This window comes from Dermacentor silvarum, chromosome 3 (genome assembly GCF_013339745.2).
Source record: "Dermacentor silvarum isolate Dsil-2018 chromosome 3, BIME_Dsil_1.4, whole genome shotgun sequence".
Lineage (NCBI taxonomy): Eukaryota > Metazoa > Arthropoda > Arachnida > Ixodida > Ixodidae > Dermacentor > Dermacentor silvarum.
The window spans coordinates 32,446,346-32,471,010 of record NC_051156.1 but is presented as its reverse complement, the minus strand read 5'-3'; the positions used below and the strand labels follow the sequence as shown (position 1 = coordinate 32,471,010).

At 50.3% G+C, this 24,665-nt stretch overlaps 1 protein-coding gene across 1 annotated transcript in view; it reads left to right on the top strand.

Moving 5' to 3' along the window:
* LOC119444283 (cytochrome P450 3A9) overlaps positions 1 to 24,665 on the top strand; it is a 647,396-nt gene that overhangs the window by 412,398 nt on the left and 210,333 nt on the right. Inside the window, exon 7 of the mRNA XM_037708706.2 lies at positions 20,151 to 20,296. Within this exon, the coding sequence (XP_037564634.2) occupies positions 20,151 to 20,296 (146 nt within the window). The remainder of the gene's footprint in view (positions 1 to 20,150; positions 20,297 to 24,665) is intronic.

Sequence of the window (24,665 nt, the reverse complement as noted above, 5' to 3'; positions counted from 1 at the left end):
CTGAAATAAAAATACAACTACATGCATGAGTTACACTTGGCCGTGAGGATCGTCGTCGTTTGGAAAATGCGGCTGGTAAATCTGTGAATGGAATAAGTGTGATTTATAAGTACGGGCTAGTTGGTATTCCATTTGCAAACTTGACTTTTCAGCGCACACATGATTGCGCTGAAAGGTGAAGTTTCTGATTTATGGTACGCGCACTTAACGCGCGTCAGTTTGCTATAAAGCATAAACATACAAATACAAGCGAAAGTTCCACTTGCTCCCAAGAATCGTCGTCCTTTGTACAGTGCTGCTAGCACATATCTCAATCTGATACGTCCCACTTATGGCGCACGCACCTAACACGCGGCTGTTTGCTGTAAAGCATAAAAATACAAATACAAGCGCAAACTCTACTTGCCCGCAAGAATCGTCACCCTTTGTGTAATGCTGCTAGTACATCTGCGAATCTGATAGGTGCCATTGATGGCACATTTATGATAACAATCTTTTTCACATTCAACCTTACGGGCAGAACAGCGAGGACTCCATCTTTGTGTAAAGTTAGTACACAAGAAGAGTTCGCTTTCAGAGGAGACTTTATTCGAGAGATGTGCTAACCAATGGTGCCCAGTTCGCACTTGGTCGAAACGTGTACATGCAGCGTTCCGTTTCGCTTGAAGAGGTGAGGTTCGAAATTTCTATCACCGTGGAAAGCAGTTCCGGCCTAGTTTTCTTTAGTTGGACGGCGTATTTGGTTCCTAAGCGTAAAGTCCTGGCGATATCATCAGAGAGTTGAGCATTTCCAAGGGAGAATACTTGACTTTGCTGGGCACTCCTGTTCTTCGGAAGCTGACCACGGATTTGTGGTAGTGTTGTTTGCCACAACCACTCGGTAGTCTGGTCTGACGTTTTACATGTGATTCGCCGAGACGATTCTGCATCTGAAGGGATAAGAGAGTCCTGTAGAGCCTCGCTTGTCTTGACCACTACGCTTTGAGAATCCTGCAAGTGGGATACCCATGACCAACAGACATGGTGACCCCTCCAAAGAGCCCATGGACGTCTGCAGGCCATGTCTTCTTGCGGATGCAAAAGAGCACAGAGAAGTCTTGCAAGCAGCCACTGCTATTTACTTGTTTATTTGAATACCCTCAAGGCCACAGGGTTTTACAGAGGGGGTGGGTTAAATGGCAATAAAATAATACGACAAACAAAACAGAAGAAAAAAGCCGGCAGATCCCACGCCCTGTGGGAATCGATGTTATGCGAGCAGTGTGCGGGGAGCCTACTAAGTTAACGAAACGACCATGAGAGCACCAAGACGTAGGCGGCTATTTGATGACTACCTTTCATTTCACTTATTTCATTTCATTTATTGAGCATTCTTATTCACACAATGATATGTTAAAATACAATGATGCAATATTCATACAATGATAGCGGTTACCCAAAAACAAATACATAAAACAGTGAAAAAGACGCAAGGACAGGAATTAAAAGCTGCTGAAATAGCAACTTGACGGGATTCCTGACCCTAACATTTTAAAGCAGTTTTGGCAGCAAACAGTGCGAAGTAAATGTAAAAGAAACAATGTAAAATAAATAATTCTAAAAAAGTTAAGAAAAGTAGGCATCCGTAGAGTGAAATAATGTACTTGTACATACAAAAAAAAAGAAATCTGTAAGCGGTGTAAAAATAAGGATCAGGAAAGAGTGAAAGAAAAATACCAGCATATATAAAAAATATGCCACATATTAAAGAAAAAAAACGTACACCCAAACCGCATACACAAAAAGGGAGGTACTTCACTGTAATGAATGAGTGCATTCAGCGGTACTACATGGCGTTTCTAATTAAATATTCTTTCCACGCTTTCTTTGTCACTGTATCAGCGTTAATACCCTTACTGTTTAAGAAATTTAAGAAATTTGGCATGATGTACTGTAGACTTCTTAAACCGTATCCTGTTAGTGAAAAAGGTATATACCATGGGTCTCTTTGATTTCATGAGGTGTTTCAGGTGATTTTCTTAGTTGGCATAGTTTGAGAAAGTGATTGTTTTTATTTTTGCAGACCATGCTTATATTTAACGAAAAGGTTAAAATTGTACAGCTGTTCTATTTGAAGCACGTTAAATGTTTTGAATAAGTTAGATGCATGAGCATGGTGTGGGACACCTCCAATATGTCGGATTGCCTTTTTTTGTAGCGTGAGCAATTTATTCTTTTGCGTCGTGTACCCAGACAAGGCTACAGTAATTCATATGTGATTGAAAAATGGCATTAAAAATGAGTAACTTGATTTTGGATGAGTCTGTATCTCGAAATCTTGAAAGTACACCACATGCCTTGGCAACTTTCTTGGCATCATCATGCACATGGGAATCCCAGTTTAAGTCTACCCTGAAAGTAATCCCCAATATTTTCACATCTTTTGCTATCTCGATCTTTTGATCACCGAGGTGTAGGCCTAAGCAATAAAAAAATTGTTTACGAGTTGGTTTGAATAGGACAGCCTTCGTTTTACAAGCATTGATAACCAGAGAATTCGCCCTACTCCGATGCAGTAACTTTTCTAGCTTGTCTTGAGCTAATACTTCGAGAGGATATATATATATATATATATATATATATATCATCGGATTGAAAGAACAAGCTAGTATCGTCGGCGAAAAACTCGTACTATATCGTTGATGTAGATGTTGAGTAACACGGGGCCTAACACACTGACACGTCACGACACGCATGTCATGACATTTATTTCATGAGTCCTCAAGAGTCCCTTTAGCTACACCTAAGAAACCTTAAGGCGTACACCTTAGTCATGCTCTTGACTATGACTTCGACCATCAACTTTTAACCTTTTCCTTCACTTAGTACTACATCCGAACTCATTGCATTGGTTTTTGAGTGTGTCTTTCTTTCGCTGAGTCATTCTCATTTTTGCTAAGTCATGGTCACGACTTCTATTACAATCCTTTAGTGTTTCCTTCACGTAGTGCCAACGTCCGAACCAATTCCAGTTGTTTTTGAGCGTTAATCTTTTTTCGCTGAGTCATTGTCATTTATCATGAGGCATGCTCATGAATACGACTTCTACCATCATCATTTAGTGTTGCATTCCCTTATTACCACGTCATAACCCATTTCAGTGGCTTTTGAGCGTTAATGTTTTTTCGCCGAGTCATTGTCCTGTATGCTGAGTCATGCAATGCTCATGACGATTATTTCTACCATCGTCCTTTAGTGTTTCCGGCACTCATAGGCGCCGACTACGGGCGGGGAGGGGGGTTCTCCTCCCCCCCCCCCCCCCTGGCGATGCCGAAGTCCCTTCCCCCCCGCTCCTAAAATGTCATGATCAGAGTTCTGTTACCCAAATCGTGTATGGGCTTTTTTTGTGTAGCCTCCTAAAATGGTGTAGCCTACTTGCCCTTAAAATGTTCTTGTGGCTAAAAGCTAACCGCATCATTGTTGACGCGGACGTGCACGGCTTTAATTCATACTTTCGCTTTATTTCTGAAAATCATGACAATAGGAAAACTAGCGCATTAGAAGCACCAACGGCGGCTGCCTCATTCGTATTTTTTCACTTCAACATGTTATTTTAATTTGCAATGTGAACACCATACACATACATCATATTTCAATGTGTACACAGGACAAAGCTTATTATATTTTTAAAGAGCAACTAACAATTATTTTTTATGATTTGGATAGTCTATGTCTAGAGAATGAATATGTTGCTGTATGTTCAACTCGCTACAAATTGCTTTGCGCGCTTTTTTGTCACTGAAAAAGACCTGCAGACTGCAGTGACCCCTTCGGCAGAGTCTTGATTATCAACGGTGTGTGAAATAGACGTGAATTATATGTGTCTCACTATTCCTTTACTTTCCAGTAGGTAATGACTCATGAAAAAGAAAAAAAAACTTATAATCTTTTACAGCAATTATTGGGGATGGAAACATCGCAACGTGCATGCAGAAGTCATAAATATATATAATTAACTTTAGCAACCGAAGTGATGCCGAGCCGGATTTACTCGAAATCAGAATCAATATCAGTCATGCGCAGCAGTGGTTTTACTAGGACTGAGAATAAAATAAAGAAAGAGGCTGCAGTTTCGCCGGAAAGGCGAAGCAGTATTAGTGATAGCGGAGCATTAGACAATTACACGAAGTAAGATTCTTCCGGTACAAATCCCTGTAAGATCTGCACCCCCAACTTGAAAAGAAATATTTTTTTTAATCCAGCCATGAAGCAATCGCCTTCCGCGCTGGTGCCTATCGCGCTCCACTGCGAATATTCCGCGCAGCGTACTTTCACGCGTCGCAACTATAAAGAAAAAAAAGTCGGTTACAACTTAAGAAAACAGGATAGGAGCCCCGCCCTGATCACTGAAGCGCAGCAGCAGATTTCCATTGCGCCTAAAAAATTTGTCCCGCTGACGCGACTCGGCACAGCTCGAAGCGCGGGCTGCCATGTGCGTCAGCGGGGTCACCGGCCGTCGGGCTCATGACGTCAGTCTAGAGTGCGCGCCAATTGGTGGATGCTCGGCTGCATCCGCCTTTGAGGGGCAAATGCCGCTGCCTTCTAAAGTTGTACACAGCTATAGAGGGCGATAGGAGCCGATCGCGGAGGTTTACGGCGGATTTGATACTCATAGTTGGACAAATTAGATAAAATGGCCCGGTCGATCCCGTGTAAGAGAAGACAATATTGCGGCAAAATAGTGCGGCCCTCACACGAGTCTGTACATTGGTTATATCGCCTATATGAATTGTAGTAACATATACTTACTAATTAAAATAACAAACATCGTGCAATGCGCGGACCATGTAAACCTGTAAATATCTCGCTGGATGACTCGCTACAGTCGCTATCACAACGCTGGCATTATGAAGAATGCCGTCAGCAGTGGTGAACGGTTCGTACAGCCATGCGATTCACCGCGACTACGAAAATTAGATTCATTATCATCATCTGCATATTTTTATGCCCACTACAGGATGGCCTACGTCAACGATCTCCAATTGACGATATTGACACGAAATCCTCGCTTCACCCTGGTTAAAACAAGCGTCGTAGGTTAGTGTTTGTCGCCATATAGCTGTGGAGCTGCCAAACCCATAAAAAGCCTCGAGGGATCCGAACGGCTTTATAAGGCAGAGGCGCGGAGAGGGCGAAAATGTCTCCCGATTAGACGTGGCCGGTACCATGAGGTCATGCGCAGTCCAGGGCGGGAGCAGGTTTAGCGCAGCCGTACACTGTGATTGTTGCGATGTCTCGAGGGCGCTGGAAGGCGTGCGCTCCGGCTGTACAGTCGAGTGCAAAATTTTAGAGACAACGGGAGCGGCGACTAAAGTCCCTATATAAGAAAAGTACCGCCTTCCTTTGATCAACGCCGCTTCGCTCTCTCTTGTATCTCCGATAGAACGACGATAGCGCGCGCTTTGACTTCTTTATATTTTGTTTTTTTCCCCCTCGGAGCCATGTTGAAAGTCAATCTGCGCAGCCGCCGTCTCCGGTGGCGGCGGCGGCGCGCGCCCGGCCTGAAAGTTTCGACGTGGACTTTCTAGGGCCGCCACCGTCGACTTGCTTTCGCAAGCAAAAAATAAAGAAAAAAGCAAGCGCTTTAGGAGAGGAGACGGCGGAGGAAAGAGTAGATGGCGGTACTTTTACTAAATAGGGAGGAGGAGGAAATAAACTTTATTCTATAGGGAGTTTAGACAAAACTAAAGTCCCTATATAAGAAAAGTACCGCCATCTACTCTTTCCTGCGCCGCCTCCTCTCCTAAAGCGCTTGCTTTTTTCTTTACTTTTTGATTGCGAAAGCCAAGTCGACGGTGGCGCATCTAGAAAGTCCACGTTGAAGCTTTCAGGTCGGGCGCGCGCCTCCGCCGCCGCCGGCGACGGACTTTCAACATGGCGCTGAGGCGGAAAAAAAGAAAATATAAAGAAGTGAAATGCGCGCTATCATCGTCCAATCGCAGATACAGGAGAGAGAGAAGCGGCGTTTATCAAAGGATGGCGGTACTTTTCTTATATAGAGACTTTACACTAAACTGCATCGCTGCGCGTTCTGACGGCTGCACGCCTAAGTTCGAGAGCGCGTGTTGCGCACGCGCATCCTTTTATTGCGATAGCAATTATATGGACACTTTAACGGGATTTCTGCCGTCTGCGTCGCCGTCGCCGTCTGCGTGAGGTTCCGTGTAGATAAAATCTTCGCCGCGCGCCGTATGCCCGAGCGGAAGCGTGCGGGGACGCGCGCTATCACGGAGAGCGAACGCACTCAATCTCCCACGCGCAAGCAAGGAAGCGGGAAGCCAGCGCCGGAGGGAGCGGAGGGGGGGGGGGGGGGTAGGCGCATTTCTACTCTGCCAACAACCGTGCTCGTCCCTCGCCCGCATCGTCTCTTATCTCCACACGGCTCTGACCTTTATGCGCTGTGCATTCGCCGCTCAGCTTCCGTTGCAGCGATAGACCGCACGTACCTTCGGCCGCTGCGGCGTATGCGCTTGCTGCCAGCGTTTTGACAGTCGTTGTCTGCAGTCATTCAGTGTGATCTATTCATGTTTGTTTGTGCGCGCTCACACCACGCTTCTTCATTCAGTTAGTAATAGTCGGGCCACATTTTCCAACGCACGCTACACATGCAATGCTGCCCAGATCGGCAGTGCAGCGCTACGGGTGTGTCCCTTCGCACGCGCTGCCCACCGGAAGCGCTTCTGATCAACACCGCCGTTTCCAACGCACCTTCTCGTGGTCATCGAGTCTCTCTTCATGTCGGTCTACTTACGCCGCAGCACACCTGTTTACTTAATCAGCTCATGTTTAGTACAATTCATATTGCTACCAAAGCCGCTCACCTTACTTCGTATGACATTGCTGTGTTGCTATCGCATTCATTGCTTCGCCCTTAGGGCGAAACTGACATTTTTTTTATCTGCCAGCCTGCTCGTTCGGTCGCTTCAACCGCGCACGCACCGGAACGCGGGAGAGACTGCAAGATGCCACTTCTGCAGTCGCCGTGGTATCGCAGAGCGCAGAAGACATCGCTGCTTCTTGACGCAAAAGTGACGCAAAGCATGTGTTCCGCGCCGCGGAACATGTAGAGGCAAACCGCAGAGGGTGGCGCTCTCCCAGCGCTGCCAGTACAAATGTTTTCGTCACGATATGACGATATTGTCACGGTACAACGCCAAGAGAAGACTCGGAGACGGTCTTCAGGAACAACGAGACAACCAGTTCAAGCAGAACAGATCAGAGACACGTCTTCTTCGTCGTCGGCAAAATCCCACCGACCCACTAGACGGAGTCCGTTAAGCCCCATCGTGGATGTAGTCTGCCTAGAGCACACGCGTCATTTGTCCCTCCCTAGAAGAGCATCGTCCCGATGCTATACCTGAAATGTCACTTGCGGAAGTGAGGGTCTCGCGCAGAGTCATTCGCTCACATACGGCTTCATGCGTACAACATGCACAAGTTCAGGACGGTGCGGGCGACGCCGCGTACAGTTGGGACTATCGGGGATGACCTCGTATGTTACATCACTGAGTCGCCGCAATACTCGATATGGGCCGAAGTATCGCCTTAACAGCTTCTTGGAGAGGCCTCGTTTCCGTATGGGTGTCCAAACCCACACTCTGTCGCCGACTTCATAGGTTACGGTTCTATGGTGAGCATCATAGCGGCCTGCGTCGTAGTCTTGCTGCTGGCAGATCCGCGCAAGCACGCGAGCTGCCGAGCCTCTTCGGCGCGTTGCATAAAAATATCGGCGTCCGTATCAGTGTTGTCAAATTCGTGTAGAAGCATTGCATCCAACATCGTCCGCACATCCCGGCCATGAACAAGGCTGAACGGAATCATGCACGTCGTCTCTTGTTTCGCCGTGTTGTACGCAAACGTGATATAAGGAAGCATGTCATCCCAATTTTTATGATCGACACCCACGTACATAGAAAGCATGCCTTCAATTGTTTTGTTTAGGCGCACTGTCAGTCCGTTCGTTTGTGGATGGTAGGCGGTTGACTTCCGATGAGCCGCTCCACTTAGCAGCAAGACGTGATCTAAACGTGCCGCCGTGAATGCGGTTCCTCGGTCCGTGATTACGATGCTGGGTGCGCCGTGTCGTAACACAACATTCTCAATGAAAAAGCCAGCCACCTCGGCTGCTGCTGCCTTTATGGATGGCCTTTGTTTCAGCGTACCGCGCCAGATAGTCGGTTGCGACGAGAACAAAGCGATTCCCTGCAGTAGAAGTAGGAAGTGGGCCCAAAATATCCATACCAGTTTGATCGAATGGTGTTCGTGACCCTGGACAGGTTGTTGGAGGCCTGCAGGTTTCGCTGGAGGCGACTTGCGCCTCTGGCAGTCAAGACAAGTGCGAACGTGCTGTTTCATGGCGGTGGTAAGTTTCGGCCAGTAGCAGCTTTGCCGCACTCTGCCCAACGTTCGCGTGTAGCTTAAGTGACCAGAAGTAACCACGTTGTGACAGGCTTGAAGTACTTCCGTACGAAGAGCTGCAGGAATGACGAGCAGGTAGGGGGACCCGGTCGAAGAAAAGTTTCTTTTGTGAAGGACTTTGGCCCGTAAACAAAACGAAGACAATCCTCTTGCGAAAACTCTAGGTGCTTTCGCGGATCTTCCTTCTAAGTAATTCATGAGTGCAAGCAACTCAGGGTCATCCCGTTGATGTTGAGCGATGTAGGATGTGTCCAGAACACAAAGAAATGCTGTATCTTCTTCTTCGAGTGGAGAAGCCGACTCTATCGGCGACCGAGACAGGCAGTCAGCATCCGTATGTCGCTTCCCTGACATGTACGTGACCGTCATGTCAAACTCGTGCAGCCTTAGGCTCCAACGTGCCAGTAGTCCAGGCGGATCTTTAAGGTTCGTCGACCAACACAGTGAATGATGGTCGCTAAGAACTTTGAGAGGGCGGCCGCACAAATATGGGCGAAATTTCATAACCGCCCATATTACGAGGCATTCTTTCTCAGTTGTGGAATAATTTGCCTCGGCGCGTCAGAGCGTTCTGCTTGCATAGCCAATCACTCTTTCCGTGTTATCCTGCCATTGCACGAGAACAGCTCCCAATCCAACACTGCTGGCATCCGTATGGAGCAATGTAGGAGCGGTCTCATCAAAGTGGGCAAGCACTGGAGGTGTCTGGAGACGTTGCCGCAAGACGTTAAATGCACCTTGCTCTTCGTCGCCCCATACGAAAGCAGTGTCGTCTCTCGTGAGGCGAGTTAACGGCGACGCAATATGAGCAAAGTCTGCAATAAACCGCCGGTAATAGGCGCAGAGGACGACGAACCACCGGACAGCCTTTTTATCGGATGGTACGGGAAACTGTGCGACGGCGGTAACTTTTTCAGGATCTGGGCGGACACCGGCGTGGCTGACGACGTGACCAAGAAACTGCAATTCCGCAAAGCCAAAGTGGCACTTCTCCGGCTTCAGGGTGAGGCCGGCGGATCGTATGGACTGCAGAACCGCTTCAAGCCGTTCGAGGTGTTCTTCAAACGTTGCGGAGAACACGGTGGCGTCGTCGAGGTACACTAAGCAGGTTTTCCACTTAAGACCGGAAAGCACAGTATCCAAGAGGGGTTTGAACATAGCAGGGGCAGAGCAGAAGCCGAAAGGCAAAACCTTAAATTCGTATAGGCCGTCTGGCGTCACAAAAAGCAGTTTTTTCATGGTCTCTGGGGGTCTACCTCGATTTACCAATAGCCGCTTTTTAAGTCCATTGAAGGGAAGTAACGTGCGTGTCGAAGCCTGTCGAGGGAATCGTCGATACAGGGAAGCGGGTGCACGTCTTTCTTCGTCACCTGATTTAGTTTTTGGTAGTCCACACAGAAACACAAGCTGCCGTCTTTTTTCTTGACTAGAACAACAGGGAATGCTCAGGGACTCGTTGATGGTTGGATCACGTCGTCTTCAAGCATTTTTGTCACCTGTTGTTGTATGGCTTCACGTTCTCTGGGAGCCACACGATAAGAATTTTGGGGAATCGGTCTCGCCGTATCCTCTGTAATTATTCGGTGCCTTCTTATAGGCATCCTACAAGCTCTTGACGTCGACGAAAAGCAGTCGTTGAACGTGGCCAATAGCGTAAGAAGCCGTTCTCGGTCATGCTGCGGCAAAACAGTGCTGACGTCAAGTACAGGAGCTGGGTCTTGTGTAGGTGCTTTTTCGAGTAGTGAACAGCAGCCGCGAACTTCCGCAACACCGTCAAAATAAGCCACAGCCGTGCCTTTTGGAAGGTGCCGTCTCTCTGTCCTAAAATTTGTTAGCAATAGGTTCGTGCGCCCGTCGGTGACATTTACAATTCCTCGTGCAGCCGAGATACCGTGAGTAAGCAACAAAATGCTTATTTGGTCGGCAACTCCTTCGCAATTAAACGGTACGTCCCAGGCCACCGAAGCAAGGATACACGACCGAGGTGGGATTACGACGTCGTTTAGACGAAAGGAGTTGTGTTGCGGCGATAAGCAATGGACTAAACCAGGGCTCTTATAAAACGTCACCATGTGGTCTGGGATGTTAATTACGGCACCATATTCCCTTAGGAAATCCATTCCAATAATCAAATCTTTACAGCACGCAGGAAGCACAATGAAAGCGGCCACGGAAGAATAATCTCCAATGTTAATTCTTGCAGTACAACTTCTAGTAGGCAGGAGTAAATGGCCGCCTGCCGTCCTTATGTGAGGCCCTGTCCATGGCGTCTTTACTTTCTTCAGGCGGAGGGCGAGTTCCTGACTTATTATAGAGAAGTCAGCACCAGTGACGACTAACGCTGTCACTGGCTGCCCATCCACGAAAACATCAAGGTCGGCGCTCACAATTTCTTCGGGGTCGGTTATCGGCTTTACGGCGTTCGGCAGCGGGCGAGTTGAGGGCTTTTTATTCTCTTGCGGCGGACCTGCAACCTTAATCCCAGCGGTCGCCGCCTTCAGTTTCCCTGGCGGGGGCTGGGCGACCTTCGTCCTTGAAGGTCCGCAAAAGTACGTCCTGCCGGCATCTGGCGTGTAGGGGTTGGAAAGCGCGACCGTTGGCCGAAATCGGACCGAGCATTGGGTACAGATTCGTCATGCGGGTGCGCTATGGGAGGTCCCTGAGAATCAGCGTCGTTGCGGCGTAGCATGGAGTCGCCATTTGCACGTCGACCATCAGACCACGGAGGAAGAGGTCGAAATGATGTGAAACAATGCTAGCAATGGCGCGAAATATGGCCAGGACCCCCGCATTTAAAACAGAGAGGGCGGTTATCGGCGGTGCGCCACGCGTCGGATCACCGAAATTGGGGCCGTTTCGTAGGGTCGTTTTGCGGCTTGGATCAATTCGCGGCGAACGATGGCTGGCGGTATGACTGCATCGGCAGCATCACGGGTGCGCGCCTCAAGGCCTCCTCTTGCGGCGGCGACCAAGGAGCGGCTGTCGGAGGCTGGTGGTACGGGGGTGTGGTTGTACCGGGTGGCTGACATCGGACAGCGGTGGCGTAACTCATGGGACGCTGGTGGTCTGGACGATCGGCTGCCGGTAACGCCTGCCGGATTTCGTCACGTACCACTTCGGTGATTGATGCAAGGGGGCTATCCAGAGTCGGTGTCAGAATCTTGTGAATTTCTTGTCTGGCGAGCTCTCTGATCAATTCACGTAAGGGGCTCAATACTCTGGAATCAATGCGGTGGCATTGATTGCGGTGCTGGTGGACAGTCGATCAGACTGCCTGCATCATTGATGAAGGACCCGCTCAATAGCCGTAGCCTCTTTGATAAAATCAGCGACAGTGACTGGTGGATTCCGCACAAGCCCCGCGAACAACTGCTCTTTTACACCTCGCATGAGGTAACGTAACTTCCTATCCTCGGTCCTGTTCGGGTCGGCTTTACGAAAGAGACGGGCCATGTCTTCGGTGAACATTGTGACCGACTCATTGGGTTGTTGCACCCGTAGCTCCATCAAGTGCTGGGCGCGGTCGCGTCGGTCGGCACTTGCAAAAGTATCGGTGATTTTCTGCCGAAAGTCATTCCATGTCGTTAGGCTAGCTTCGCGGTTCTCGTACCAAGTACGGCCATTGTCGTCAAGGGCGAAATAGACGTGGGAGAGCTTTTGCTGTTCGGTCCACTGGTTGATCTGTGCGACGCGCTCCTACTTGTCGAGCCAGTCATTAATGTCTTCAAAGGCTGCACCGCGATAGCGATCGGGAACCAACGGATGAAGAACGGTTACCTGTTGTTGACTGGGAGACCAGCTGCATTGGCGTGCTTGCGGTGGGCTGGTTTCGGCCATTGCCATATGTGTGGGGTTCCGAGAAAGAGATGGTTGAAGAGGGGAGAACTCCAGGGCAAGGCCTAGCAGTCGACGACTGAAGCGATGCACGGGTGTCGTAACTGGTGCCAGTGCGTCCGGGCTAGAAGAACGACTCACAGAAGGAGTCCGGAGCATCAGGCGTGGTCAATACCCAGTACCTCCCCCAGTGTCGCGGTACAACGCCAAGAGAAGACTCGGAGACGTTCTTCAGGAACAATGAGACAACCAGTTCAAGCAAAACAGATCAGAGACACGTCTTCTTCGTCGTCGACAAAATCCCACCGACGCACTAGACGAGTCCGTTAAATGCCCCCCATCATTGTTGTCGTCTGCCTAGAGCACACGCGTCAATATTATCACTCGGACGATTGCACGGTGACTGCAGAAGTGGCACCTTTCGCTATCGCCCGCGTTCCGGTGGGTGCCCCGTTGAAGCGACCGAACGAGCAGGCTGGCCGGTAAAAAAGGACGCGCGTGCGCAGTACGCGCTCTCGAACTTAGGCGCGCAGCCGTCAGAAGGCGCAGTGATGCAGTTAAGTCGCCGCTCCCGTGGTCTCCAAAATTTTGCACTTGACTGTACAGGCGGTGGTGCAGCAGGAATGGTCAACTGGACAGGGGGTATGAAGTTTGTGGGAACGTTGACGGCACACCCATCGCTTGGTTCACGTGCCGGAAACACTTGGCAGGAACTCAGCCGGGCTGAGTGCATCGCGCTAAACGGTGGATGTCATGGCCAGCCGGCGAAGAGTACTTCAGCGGTGGGGGCCCAAGACGTGGGGCTAGTGGTTCCTTCGGTGACACCAAGAATTTCCTCACTGTGACGCAGGAGGTAAGACAGCATGAGCATCTGCGTGACAAACAAGCGTCGTAGGTTAGCGTTGGTCGCCATAGCTGTGGTGCTGCCAAACCCATGCCTTCTTCTGGAAAAACCACACCACTTGAACGCTAAGTTAGTGTTTTTGTTTTCTGTCGAACAGAAACCTATACTTGGGCACTCGAAGCGGGGTTCTGCCGTCACCGTCGTCGTCGTCGCGGTGAGGTTCCGTATAAAGTCCAAGGGCAATAAATTCGCTGTGCGCCGTTTGCTGTAGGTGCGAAGGAGGCACATACAGCGCGCCAGGGACGCGCGCTTTCACGGAGATCCAAGGCACGGCGGAGAGCAAACGCGGTCTCCATCGCGCGAAAGGTCGTGGGGGAATGGAAGCAAGGAAGGGGGCCGCCGTTGTGCTCCGGAACCAACTGGGCATTTATCGACCCAACGCAAAGGGATTTGGCGATTCAATTTCGCGCGCGAAAGGAGGAAAGTTGGAAGGGAACGCGGGAGGTAGGGGGTGCGGCTTCTACTATGCCAACAACTGCGCACTTGTACTTTGCGCTGCTGCGAGCGGTCGCGCGCACGGTATCTTGAAAGCGATCTGCGCACAGCTCCTACCTTTGTATGCGCTGTGCTTTCGCTGCTCAGTTTCTGTTGAAGCGATAGACCGCACGAACCTTCGCTCGCTGCGGCCGCCACGCTTGCTCACACCAGCGTTTTGACAGCGGTTGTCTGCTATCCTCAAGTGTGATCTGTTCATGTTTGTTTGTGCACGGACACCATGCTTGTTAATTATTATAAGCGAATGTGTCCAAGTTTATACAGCTGATCAAACTACTATCCTTACTCTACTATTTTGCTATCGCAATTGATGCTTCGCCTTTCGGGCGGAACTGTGACTTTTATTCTTCGAAGAAGCAAATTACAAATTCCAGCTATTCATAGTCTTGTTCTTCACAAACTTTCACTCTAGTATCAATGTTACAAACAGTTTTCTCTTTCGCCGTTTCGAGACGACAATTTTTTTAAACTGCGACTTGGCTAAAAAGTGCGAACTGAAAAGAATTGATTCAAAAATTTCAAAACATGCGAAAACGCACACAACTACCGGGTAAAAAGACAAACAAGTTTCTTCTATTCTATCACAAAAATAAAAAACCCACTTGGCCAGGAGCTTTTTTACCTGCTTAGAAGTCCAACACAATAAAAAATTGTAAATGCATATGTCTAGCGCAAATCGCTATTTTAGCTCCGCAGCCCCCATTAATAAAAAATAAAATTGATCTTTCTGAATGTTTGTTCCCTTCTCCAATAGTCGCGCTTCAATCGCATCTTCAATAACTGTTCCTACTGATGTCGGTGACATTTGGTTCTGGACCGCTTTCCGCCCTAAGCTTCGCGAGCCACTTGGATCGACCTTCCACTACGTAAAGAAGCCAAACAAGGAGGGAAGCTTCAGGTGGGCCCATTCTTCGGACCAAGAGCTCTTGTAAACCGAAAGCCATAAATGCGCCAAGAAGCGGAAAATCCGGCGAGCATCCGGCGTTAACATCTGATGGCAAGAAAAGCCAAGTGACCAAGTGATGACGTCACGTTCCCGGCGTTGGACTTCCTGCGGCTCGCACTGAGAAATCCCACGGTGAAGAGCCATGGCTTCGGACGGACTCCGTTGCCCACAAACAAAAAATTGACTTTGCCGAATCCGAAAATTCAGTAAGCCCACACTCAAAACCGACCTGGCCCTCTCCCAAACTTGACTTGGCCCGACCACAAAATGTCAGTGGCACACACCCAAGAAATTGTTTGCCCAATTCGAAAACTCAGGTGACCAACGTTCAAAACCGGCCTGGCCCACTCCCAAATTGACTTGGCCCACCCGAAAATTTTGGTGCCCCCCCAAATTACTTTGCCCAATTCGAAAACTGAGGTGAACCGTGTTCCAAACCGACCTAGCCCACTACGAAATTGACTTGACCCGAAAACCGCCGTTATGAAGTACGACCAACTATCCCAAGTTTATACTCTTAACCAGCCCCCAAAATTTGGGGTATTGAGAGGCCTGACCCATTCCAAAATTGACTTGGCCCGCCAGAAAATTTTGGTGGCCCACCCCCAGAATTGCTCTGCCCAATTCGAAAACTGAGGTGAAGAGCGTTCCAAACCCACCTGGCCCACTCCAAAATTAACCTGACCCGAAAACCACCGTTATCAACTATGACCAACTCGCCCAAGCTTCTACCCTAATCCAGCCCCAAAATTTGGGCGCTACATTTGACTTTGCCCAATTCGAAAATTGAATTGACCCACGTTCGAAACCGACCTGGCCTCCTCCCAAAATTGACTTGGCCCATCCCCAATATTTGGGTAACCAACCCCCAAAATTGACTTTGCCCATGGAGGAAGGAAAGCTTAGGAGAGGTCCCGGCCAGCATGGACGTGTTGCAATAAGTGTGGCGGAAGTCACGTGCTGTTTTCCGCAAAGGAGCGCTGGGACTGGTACCCCAAACGTCAACGTTGCCATAGCAACTGCGTTCCTGAAACTCTCGCTACCAGGGGCGTAGCCAGAAATTTTTCTCAGGGGACACCCCCCCCCCCCCCCCCTTCGCGTGTGCTTGTGCTGAAATTAAGCAAACAGTAAAGTAAGCTCAGTACAGTAAGTGCGACAGGTAAAGTGGACGTTTGGAGCAATGGTTTCTCTTCGTGCCACTGCATGGACCAGTCTTCGAAAACGCATTATTGAGACGACCCGCCCGATCGGAGAAGACATCATTAATTGTTAATCTCCGTTAAGCGTAGATGGCGTCGTCCTCGTCGGGGGGCAGTGCGTTTAACAAGTAAAGGGCGGCTATACACGTGAAAATGCACGTGTGACCAGGCTATACCTACTCCCATAGCAATAGTTTGTTCGCTGCGTCTTTGCGCTAGAAAACTTAAATAGGCGCAAGAACGCGTAATGCTTTTTTTTCGAAGCTTTCGTCGCCCTGCTCCCTCATACGAGGGGGTTGCATTTCCTGCGGCAAGTGCATGGGCCGCTGTGTCTTCCGCTGTGTGCGAGCGTGCAGCCGTCATTTGCCTTTACGTCAACAGATTCAGAATTGTACAGAACATTTCATCGCACAGCATAGATATGGCATGTGTACGCATTTTAAGTAATGCGCACAACTCATTTCTGCTTCACTTACGCCGGTGCAAACAGGAAGCGGCCTTGCACCTCACAGAATCTCGACTGATTGGTGTACTAGGGATGCAGGAATGAACTCCGGTCTTGTTCAGTGCATAGTGCACATAATTTCTCAGGACGCGTGAACTCCGACGAGAACTGTCAGCGCCTGCAACTAGAGTTTACTTACGCTGTACTGCGCACAGCAGTAATCCATGCTTGTCGGCTGTCTGTTTCGTGCATTCTGTTGCGAGTCGGTGGAATTTCACTGCTGGCATCAACCCCTTCGTGTGTACATTGCTGGTTTGGGATTCCACATCACAACAGAAACTACCAGCCTTCTGTAATTGCTGGTCTGGGATTCAACAACACAACAGTAACTACCAGCCGTCCGTAGGGGCGCAATCGCAAAGAGACGTTTCTTGCGCAGACTAATAAGATCCTGCTTGAGCGCGGCCTGACCGGCACCTGAAGGGAAGCGGCGGGAATGTATACCGGAAATTTCGACCACCTGGGGTCTTTAACGTGCACCTAAATCTGAGTAAACGGGCCTCGAGCATTTTCGCCTTGATCTAAAATGCGGCTGCCGTATTTGTTGCTTCATTTGTTGCGCATTTGTTGCTTCAAAATGCGGCCGCCGCAATGCGGCCGCCACATTCTGGCCCAAAACCTCACAGAGTGTGGGAGCCTTGACAAACACCGTGACAGTCTTTTCCATATGCAGACATGATTCGCTGTAAATTATCAACCCAAACGGAAGCGCCCAGGAATGAGATTGTGATAGTGGCACTGGTTTCTTGAATTATGTCAGCGCGAAACGACGAGAACAAAGGGTGGGTAAGTGGGGAGGGGGGGGGGGGTTGCGCAAAAAATTTCGGGTGGGTTTGAACCCCCCCCCCCCCCCCCCTTGGATACGCCCCTGCTCGCTACTGCTCTAGGCCTCTGAAAAGTGGCAAGTTGTTCTGGCCCGTGTCTTTCTCGCAGCATATGCTGTTCGCAAGACAAGCTGTCTTTGGAGTGTGGTGCGCAAGCTTCAAAGTTGGGTTTAAGGTCTATGAGTCTGAGTGTCAGGCAGTAACAGAGACACTCAAGGAATCACGGCGCGTGTCTCCGTCGTCTTCTTCCACGTGCCGCGGAAAAACACAGCAGTATGTATGCTTCACTAAAACTATTACAGAAGTTTCGTAGGCTTTGTTCTGACGGGCGTCCGCAGCAGGCACTTCCGGGGGCCCGTAACAATACAAGTTCAAAGCTTGCGCCAATCTGCTCCGGCGAGCTGATTGGAGGCACAAAGGTAGCTGACGCACCAACATGGCTACAGTTCCGGCTTCAAAAAAGTGACTTCAGGCCCTCTCCAATTTTGTTTCTGTACTCCATGTCTTTATCCAATTCCAGCACATGACCAAGTGCTAATGTCAGGTGACGTAGTCACGTGACCAAGTAACAATAGTGCATGTTGTTGGGCGAGTCGGCCCTACATTGTTACGTAAGCTGCTGGACTGCACAAGGGCTGCGCTCGTCCTTGTTCTCTTCTCGTCCATGTTTGTATTGTGTGGCACCTTGCTTAACCTAGTAAGAACCTTAAGTTGCAAAGTCACATAACCAATCAGGACTTGTTGCGGGGCTAGTTGGTTCATCTTATTCCGTAGTGTTTAGACGCAACCAAGGATGAAAAAAAACAACAAAGAAACCGATCAGGACAGGAAAGAGCGCCGCCTCTGATCATCGACGCCTCTGATGATTGTGGCCTGGACTAAGGAAATATTTTCGGGTGGTCCGATGCACTGGCAGCGCACCCGCCCCCCCCCCCCCCTCCTGTGTACATAAATCCCTGCTTTCCATGAATAAATTTCAGTTGAAGTCCGGCGTTCGTGCTGTCTTTCTCTTCTGGTCCGTGTTTCAATGTGCGCTAGAACGATGTTTCATAATGTATGGGTGTTGTCTCCTGCCATGTCCCCATCGAATACACCATTACACCATTATTGCCAGTAATTAAAATTGTAATTTAGCAATCATAGCTGATTAGAGTGGTTGACCATGGAGTGTCGATGGTGCTGAAATAAAGAATAGTGAAAAAAGCATCACTGCATCGGTTAAAGCCAATTTTATTGCAATAGCAATTAAATCGACACTCCAAGCTCATTTCTGCCATCGCCGTGGTCTTGGTCGTGGTCGTCGCTGTGAGGTTCCGTATAAAGTCCAAACACGGTGACGTCATTGCCGCGCACCGTGCGCTGCATGTGCTCATGACGGTCAGCCGACGATCTCGGCTCAATCACGCGCGAGCGAGGGTGAAAGGAGGAGCGGTAGTGCATTTATTCCGTCGCACGCGAGGCATGGGAGGGTGGCGAGGGGGGGAGTGTTCTACTCGTATCTTGAAAGCGATCTGTCACGTGAAAAAAGTGCGCGCCCACGCCGGCCTCATGTTCACAGCGATCTGAGATGTGGACAAAGGGCAACTAGTCCCGCTGGCTTCATCTGTGCTGGGCTTTCGCTGCTTAGTTGTCGTTGCAGCGAGAGGCAGCACGAAGGTCAATTCACTCGCTGCTGTTGCCGCGCTTCCTTACTCTAGCGTTTTGACAGCGAACTTCCGTGGTCATCGAATGAGACGTGTTCACCTTTGCTAGTGCGCACGTGAAACTATTCTTGATAATTTACTTCCTAAGCGAGTTTATTACTCTGGTATATTCTCGTTATATACCGCGAGACAAGCCCAAGTGTCGGTAAAGGCTAACTTCAGATTCGGCATCTCACAAAAAAAGTCGCAGTTTCGCCCGAAATGCGAAGAATCGAGCAATAGCAAATTAGCAGACAGCCATACGAAGTGAGGATGGTACTTTTATCGGCTTTATCGACTTGTAAACACTCGATTGATAACTAATTTCACAACCATACTTTCAGCGCTCACAGAAAACATGAACACATCACACTCGACGACCGGGGACACTCGCTGTCAAAACGCTGGCGTGAGGAAACGCCGCAGCAGCAGCGAGCAAAGTGACCTTCGTGCTGTTTATCGCTTCAACGCAAACTGAGCGCCGAGAACACAGAGCACGCACAAAAGTACGAGCCGCCGCCAACGCATATCGCTCTCAAGATACGGCCGCGTGACCGCGCGCAGCGGCCACATACGCAGTTGCAGCCGGATTAAAATGTCGCCCCCCTTCCCTCCCCACCCCGGATGCCGCGCAACGTTGGGTGCCTCGCGCGCGGCGAAAGACAGCGCACTTCCTGCCCGCTCTCCTCCCTATCGCGCGGGCGAGATTGAGCCGCCATCCTCGGCTCCCCACGCATGCCTAGAGTGCCTAGGCATGCGCTAGAGTGTCAATTCGCCTAGAGTGTCCTTGTAATTACTATCCCAATTAAACAGCTCGCGCAGTTCAGCCCGTCAACCTCAGAATATGTTGGCGGTAAGCGCACGCGAGATGATAAGGCGTAAATCAAGAGTTTGCTCCAGTAGGGTTCTTGATAACTAAATCAGAGGAAGACACTTTGACCTTCTCGCAGCCTGATGCGGGCAGTAGTTCGTCGCTGTAGCCGTGGCATCAACAATGCGCTAGGGAGGGTGATTAACAAGATCGCTAGTCGAAAATATAGGATGAATAAATAAATGAAGTAAACCAGGATAGCAAGATGGCTTTGTTGGTAGTTGATAATGTTTACAGGCATATTCCTCGTGGTGCGCATCAAACCTTAAGTGTGTCGTTTGATCCTGCGTGCACAACGTCTATACAACTACCTACAAAAGACAGAATGAATGTGGTTAGAGATTTTCTTGAATTCTGTGAAACCAGCTGCTATCCATCCCGGTAAGTTTGTCATCTTGTGAATATGAGAAATACAAAATGTTTGCTGACGCAGGATCTTTGGAGCGTTTGGTTTAGACGTCACAGCGCAGACAACATTCAGCTTCAGCCTGGATGCCCACCGAGATGTACACAATCCGTTCATCTTGCAAGCCAAGCGCTTTTTCGCCACAGAATATAACTGGAGGGCCTTTCTCAGCTGTAAGTATTTTGCAAAACATGCGGCCGCTGTGCTGCGCTTTTCATAGTTTTCTAGAAACCCATGGCGAGCGAGCTATTGAGGCTGTCTTGCGGCGGAATTGAAAACTCGGAAAATTGCGTGAACTGGTGCGCAAATTTAAATATTGACTAATTTCAATACGTTGCTGAAATGCAAATATGTTGCAAGACAATAGAAATATAAAGCTCCTTGTGCGGCTTAGATTTACCATTTCAACAACGTTTTCAACAATTTCGACTTATGTGATAACTTCACTTCATGAACAAGGATACCGTGCGGTAGCCCAAACGTCTCGTTGGTTTCTTTAAAAATTTTATTTCGTGGTCGGTGTGCGCTTTTAACGTGACAGGGTTAGGGACCCTGTAAGGCCGTGCATGCGTCATTGAGGTATGCGTCACTTGTAAGACCGAATGACTAACAGAAATAACAGGTTGTGCCCCCTGAGAAAGGACGGCTTAACCCCCCAAGTTAATGACCGTCTCTCGCTCGTCACACCCAAGCACAAAACGCGTCACCGGGCACTGAACCCTTACTTCCTTTGGCATACGGGAAGAACGGACCACGAAACCGATTGCCCGCTACCCCCCCCCCCCCCCGCCTCCTTATTAGCCGCATCGTTGTGTCTGGCGGCCTTGGCTGCTACTGGCAACGGGGTGAGCGGGGGTCAAGTGCACGTGACCATCTACAACTGTGCATCGGAATGCGAGAGCCGCGAGCAGGGAAAGGCGTGGGCCTGTTGCACAGCCGGCGCTAGCAGCGAGAGAGAGCACAACTCCATTCTTGCCGGGGTCTTCTGCTTTCTCTTTCCCATTTTTGTTTTTACTTTTTTATTGCCTTTATAACCGCAGTACGGAGCGCTCACGGGCAGTCTAGGCTGTAACCCGGCAGTGGTAGAACGGTGAGGCTCCGTACTACGTATGTACGTCCTGACAGCGCCCTGGGCTCTAACACCCAGCTAGGTGTAGAAGAGTGAGGGCCTGCTCTTCGCACTCTCTGTAAATACAGTTCGTTCAAGTTTTATTGCGATAGCAATTATATGGACACTTCAACCGGATTTCTGCCGTCGGCGTCACCGTCTTCGTCGCCGTGAGGTTCCGTATAGATTACAAGGGCGACAACATCGTCGCCGCGCGCCGTATGCGCTAGCGAAAGCGCGCGGGGGACGCGCGCTATCACGGAGGGCGAACCCCCCCCCCCCCCCCCCCGCCCCCGCGCGCTATCACGGAGAGCGAATGCTCGGCGGAAAGCAAACGTGACCGTCACGCCCGTGGGAGTATGGGAGGGAGGGAGGGAGGGAGGGAGGGAGGGAGGCGGGGCGGCGCTGTGCTCCGGCACCAAAGGCGTATCTTGCCACTCAATCTCCCACGCGAAAGCAACAAAGCGGGAAGAGGGGGGGGGTTGGAGGGGGTGGGCAGCTTCTCCTTTGCCAACAACCTCTCCTTTGCGCTTTGCCCGGGGATGCCAGTCGTCCGCACCGTCTCTTATCTCCACACGGCTCTGACCTTTGTATGCGCTGTGCATTCGCCGCTCAATTTCGGTTGAAGCGATAGACCGCACGAACCTGCGCTTGCTGCCAGCGTTTTGACAGTCGTTGGCTGCGGTCATTCAGTGTGATCTATTCATGTTTGCTTGTGCCCGCTGACACCACGATTGTTAATTCAGTTAGTAAGCCAATGTGCCCAAGTTTATGCAGCCGATAAAACTACTATCCCTACTCCGAATAGCTCTCTACTAATTTGCGCTCGCAATCGATGCTTCGCCTTTCGGGCGAAACTGCGACATTTTTTACCACGTTTCCTGTCTGATACTTCACCCCCGCGGAGCTACATCATAGGCACCTCGTCCCTCAACACTACGGAAAAGAAACTTTACTGGCGCAGCTCGACAGAGCTTGGCATCTATCACGTCTGAGCGGAAGATCATCAAGTCACCATCAGGCCACCAGACGCCCCCAGAACTTGGGATTATACCAGCCGAGGAAAAGCCCCACGAGGGCAGCACATCGAGGTCTCTTGCGGCAAACGACGCGCGTGGACAACCCAGCAGCAGTTCGACCGGTCGCAGCAGGCATCGACGGCAGCAGTGGTGAGCGGGATTCCTTGCGCTTCGTTGAGGTGGCTGTGGCTCAAGTGCTAGAGCGGTGTATGTAAAAAAATAGGCATGTAATGGTGAGCTCTCCGAACAGAGAGACAGAGGAAAGTCGCATAGGCGACAATTTTGAGCAAAGTGCCGGAATGTCAGAACCGACAGAAGTGGCAATTCGGCGCCTAGAGCTGCAGTTTGAGCTGCATAAGATGCAGCTTCAACTGCAAGTTATGCAGCTCGAATCGCAGGAACGCGTTGCCTTGCGGCGTGCCGATTTGGAGATGGCGGATGGCAGACAGACCCCTTCGAGATCAGACGCGGGGGAGCAACTGCGCTCAGGCCTAGACCCTATCGTCCAGTGCGGGAAAGTCCTCAAGGGACTCAAGCTTCCGTGCGATGCGGACGTACCACTGTGGTTTGATGAGGTGGAGAGAGTGTTCACTGCGTACGACGTACCGCCGGAAAGTGCCAGCGCTTATGGAGCGGGTGAAGTACTTGCTTCGCGGACGCAGCGAGGACGAGTGCGGCGATTACGACGTGGTTAAGGCGGCCGTCCTCAATGAACTGAAGCTTACTCCTTCCGAGTATCTTGATCGATTCGAGACGACCGCAAAACGAAAAGATGAAACATGGGCGCAATTTGCTTCACGTGTCGGGACATACATCGACTATTATTTGCGCTCGAGAGAGGCGAAAACAAAAAACGAGGTCATACAGCTCGTCATCGCCGATCGTATGAAGGCCAGCCTGAGTTCGGAAGGTCTAGAATACGTACGTCTACGCGAAAGCGAATCCAGGCTGAGGCCAGCGGAGATCTCGCGCGTGTTGCAGACTTTCGAGAAGGCAAAAGGCAAAGGCCGTGCAACACGGCCACAAATGGCACCAGCACAGCAGGAGAGGGTCACCCCACGACAAGCAAACGGTAGCGGAAAGCGACAACCGTGTTACGTACGCCGAAGTGAAGGGCACCAGGCAAAAGATTGCCCCCGAATGGTAAACAGTGCGGCGCACAATCCAGAAAAACGGGCGCGCACACGCAAAGTGTCAGCGGTAGAGCCGTAAACAGACGATGGCCACTCGGAAGATGACGAAAGCAGTGCTTTGGTTGCTCGCGTAGACTCGCCATTGTCGTCTGCAGAGGTACGAAAATCTACGCTACAGGAGATCGAGCTAGAGTGCGCCGATACGCCCATAGTCGCCATCCTCGATACCGGCAGCGAGGTCACTATTGTTAAAGACAGTCTCGTGCCGGACGCAGCTCAGGAACTCTCAGGCAAGATTAAGCTCGTTTCAGCTTTCGGCGAAACGGTCGAGGCCAACCTAGTGGCTCTGTCATTTACCCTTAGGCAAACAGCATTCGTAAATGCCCCCGACGTCGTGCAGATCGTTTGTGCAATAATAGACAAACTTACCGACGCCGAATGCCTACGTTCTAAAGAAGACTGGGAGCTACTCGCCGACATGAGAAGCAGCCACGTGGAACCTGCATTTGGCGCGGCTGACGTAGACAAAAACGAGGCATGCGCGTCGGTGGGCATACCCAAGTCCAAGCAACCAGGGTCCAGAGGCGAAGCGCCAAGTGAGAGTTGCGCACGCGTGAACGAGACTCGCTCGGAGGAGACACCCGTAGTCGCACCGCCCGCATCAGATGAGCAGGCACAAGAAGCCGCCGATGGCGCGGAACCTCGTCGGTGTCCGCGCCAGCAAACCAAACTCCGAACCACCCAGCTGGCGGACGAAAATTTGAAGAAAGCGTGGGCCAGTGGCGCACCCACGGGGGGGGGGGGGTGAGTTCGAGGGCTGTAACCCCCCCCCATTTTTGTTTAACCGTTTTCTTTCCTTGCGCCTTTGAGTACAGCAACTAAGATGTAAAACGCGCAATCGTCTGCACACTCGCAAACTTGCGCAAAAATCGCATTTTTGACAATTTCCCGTGACGAAATTGAAATTAGTGCTGTTTAGATGGTATTGGCAAACTGTCAACGCCCCCTGGCAGAGATCCTGGGTGCGCTACTGGCGTGGGCAGACGCCACGGCAGGGAAGGTAGGCATGTTTGTCTCAGACGGCCTTCTATACCACTGGGACTCAATTGCTGGCAGCAAACTGAAGCAGCTGGTGTTGCCCGCTAGCAGGCGTCAGGAGGTGCTGCTGCTGGCACATGAGTCCCTGTGGGGCGGACGCCTGGGACCAAAGAAAACGAAGCTGAGAATAAATTATAGCTTCTTCTGGCCTGGCCTAGAGGAGCCTGTTAAGAGGCACTGTAGT